This window comes from Excalfactoria chinensis, unplaced genomic scaffold (assembly GCF_039878825.1).
Source record: "Excalfactoria chinensis isolate bCotChi1 unplaced genomic scaffold, bCotChi1.hap2 Scaffold_72, whole genome shotgun sequence".
In the NCBI taxonomy this organism is placed as follows: Eukaryota; Metazoa; Chordata; class Aves; order Galliformes; family Phasianidae; genus Excalfactoria; species Excalfactoria chinensis.
Genome location: NW_027315712.1, coordinates 104505 through 106807, shown reverse-complemented (window position 1 = coordinate 106807; position 2303 = coordinate 104505). Strand labels below are relative to the sequence as shown.

The window sequence follows — 2303 nt, the reverse complement described above, 5'->3', positions numbered from 1 at the left end:
ATGCCCAACAGCAGCTCCATCAGCGAGTTCCTCCTGCTGCCGTTGGCAGACACGCGGCAGCTGCAGCTCCTGCACTTCTGGCTCTTGCTGGGCATCTACCTGGCTGCCCTCCTGGGCAACGGCCTCATCAGCACAGCCGTAGCCTGCGACCAGCGCCTGCACACCCCCATGTACTTCTTCCTGCTCAACCTGGCCCTCCTCGACCTGGGCTGCATCTCCACCACTCTCCCCAAAGCCATGGCCAATGCCCTCTGGGACACCAGGGCCATCTCCTACGCAGGATGTGCTGCACAGCTCTTTTTCTTCTCATTCTTCATGTCAGCAGAGTTTTCCCTTCTCACCATCATGTCCTACGACCGCTACGTTGCCATCTGCAAGCCCCTGCACTACGGGACCTTGATGGACAGCAGAGCTTGTGCCACCATGGCAGCAGCTGCCTGGGGCACTGGAGTTCTCTATTCCTTGCTTCACACTGCCAGTACGTTTTCACTGCCTCTCTGCCAAGGCAATGTTGTCAAACAGTTTTTCTGTGAAATCCCCCAGATCCTCAAGCTCTCCTGCTCAGGCTCCCAACTCAGGGAAGTTGTGTTGCTCCTTTTTAGTGTCAGTTTATCCTTTGGGTGCTTTGTTTTCATAGTCGCGTCCTATGTGCAGATCTTCATGGCTGTGCTGAGGATGCCCTCTGAGCAGGGACGGCACAAAGCCTTCTCCACGTGCCTCCCTCACCTGGCCGTTGTCTCCCTGTTTCTCAGCACTGGCTTTTATGCATACCTGAATCCCCACTCTGTGTCCTCTCGATTCATGGACCTGATGGTGGCAGTTCTGTACTCGGTGGTGCCACCAGCTGTGAACCCCCTCATCTACAGCATGAGGAACAAAGAGGTCAAGGATGCAGTGAGGAAATTGATAACCAAATGTGTTTCATTAGCAGTGAACTGCCCATCTTTTGGAATTCATGCCTTGTAATGCAGCTTTTTACTGAATCAAGCTCTCTTTTATTGTTTGTTTTGTGCCACTTTAGATGTGTAATTCTTATTTATTTATTTATTTATTTATTTATTTTTATTATTGTAATGGTTTTCTTTAAAACATCATTACTCAAATCAATTCCTAATCAGCTTGTACCTTTGTAGTTTAGCCCAGAAATGCTGTACATAATGAACCAGGCTCCCTGTGAACCTTAACAGAATAAAGGACATGCAGTGATTCTGTCTGTCAGCCTTCTTGTGAGACATTTCTGGAACTGTCGGTGTAAGATGTTCTCAGAAACCCACAGTCCAGCAGGAAGCACACAGCTGTTCATCAAACTCTGCAGTGGCTTCAGCCTGTAACAGCTGACGGGCCATCCCTGGGCTCCTGGCTGGGGTCTGTTCTTTCAGGCTCACATCTGTCAGTGCCTCTGAGAGGCCAGCAGCAGCAGCTGGCTTGCATGTTGGTTGTCAGGACCCCTCTTGCTCATTCCCTGTGAGACCCTGCACAGGACAAGTTCTTGGATATGGGTTATCACATCAGAAGTTTCCAAGCTTCATAGAATCATAGAATCATAGAATTACCCAGGTTGGAAAAGACCTCGAAGATCATCAAGTCCTACCACTGCCTAACCAGTACCCTAACTCTAATAACTCTCTGCTAAATCATATCCCTGAGCACCACATCCAAACAGCACTTAAACACATCCAGTGATGGTGACTCAACCACCTCCCTGGGAGCCCATTCCAGTGTTTAACTGCCCTTTCTGTAAAGAAGTGTTTCCTCGTGTCCAACCTGAACTTGCCCTGGCACAACTTGAGGTCATTTGTCCTCGTCCTGTCACTTGTCACCAGTGAGAAGAGACTTGTCCTGCTCTCACTGTAAGCACCTTCAGATACTGCAAGAGAGTGATGAGGTCTCCCCTCAGCCTCCTTTTCCCCAGACTAAACAACTCCAGCTTCCTCAGCCTCTCCTCATAGGGTTGATTCTCCAAGCCTTTCACAAGCCTTGTTGCCCTTCTCTGGACCTGCTCCAGCACCTCCATGTCTTTTTTGTACTTAGGTGCCCAAAACTGAACACAGCACTCAAGATGAGGCCTCACCAGTGCCGAGAACAGGGGCAGGATGACTTCCCTAGTCCTGCTCACCACACCATTCCTGATCCAAGCCAGGTTGCTCTTGGCCACCTGGGCACACTGCTGGCTCATATTCAGCCAACTGTCCATCAGCACACCAAGGTCCCTTTCCATCAGGCAGCTTTCCAGCCACACCTCCCCAAGCCTGTAGGGTTGCCTGGGGTTGTTGTGACCAAAATGCAGGACCCAACACTTGGTC

General features: G+C 50.4%; 1 protein-coding gene across 1 annotated transcript; it reads left to right on the top strand.

Moving 5' to 3' along the window:
* LOC140265218 (olfactory receptor 14C36-like) lies at positions 1 to 966 on the top strand. The gene has a single exon (XM_072361118.1). The coding sequence runs from the start codon at positions 1 to 3 to the stop codon at positions 964 to 966; it is 966 nt and encodes a 321-aa protein (XP_072217219.1).
* Positions 967 to 2303: the final 1337 nt, after the last annotated feature.

Excerpts from the sequence above, each read along its gene's own strand:
- LOC140265218 (XM_072361118.1), top strand. The coding sequence starts at position 1 with ATGCCCAACAGCAGCTCCATCAGCGAGTTCCTCCTGCTGCCGTTGGCA.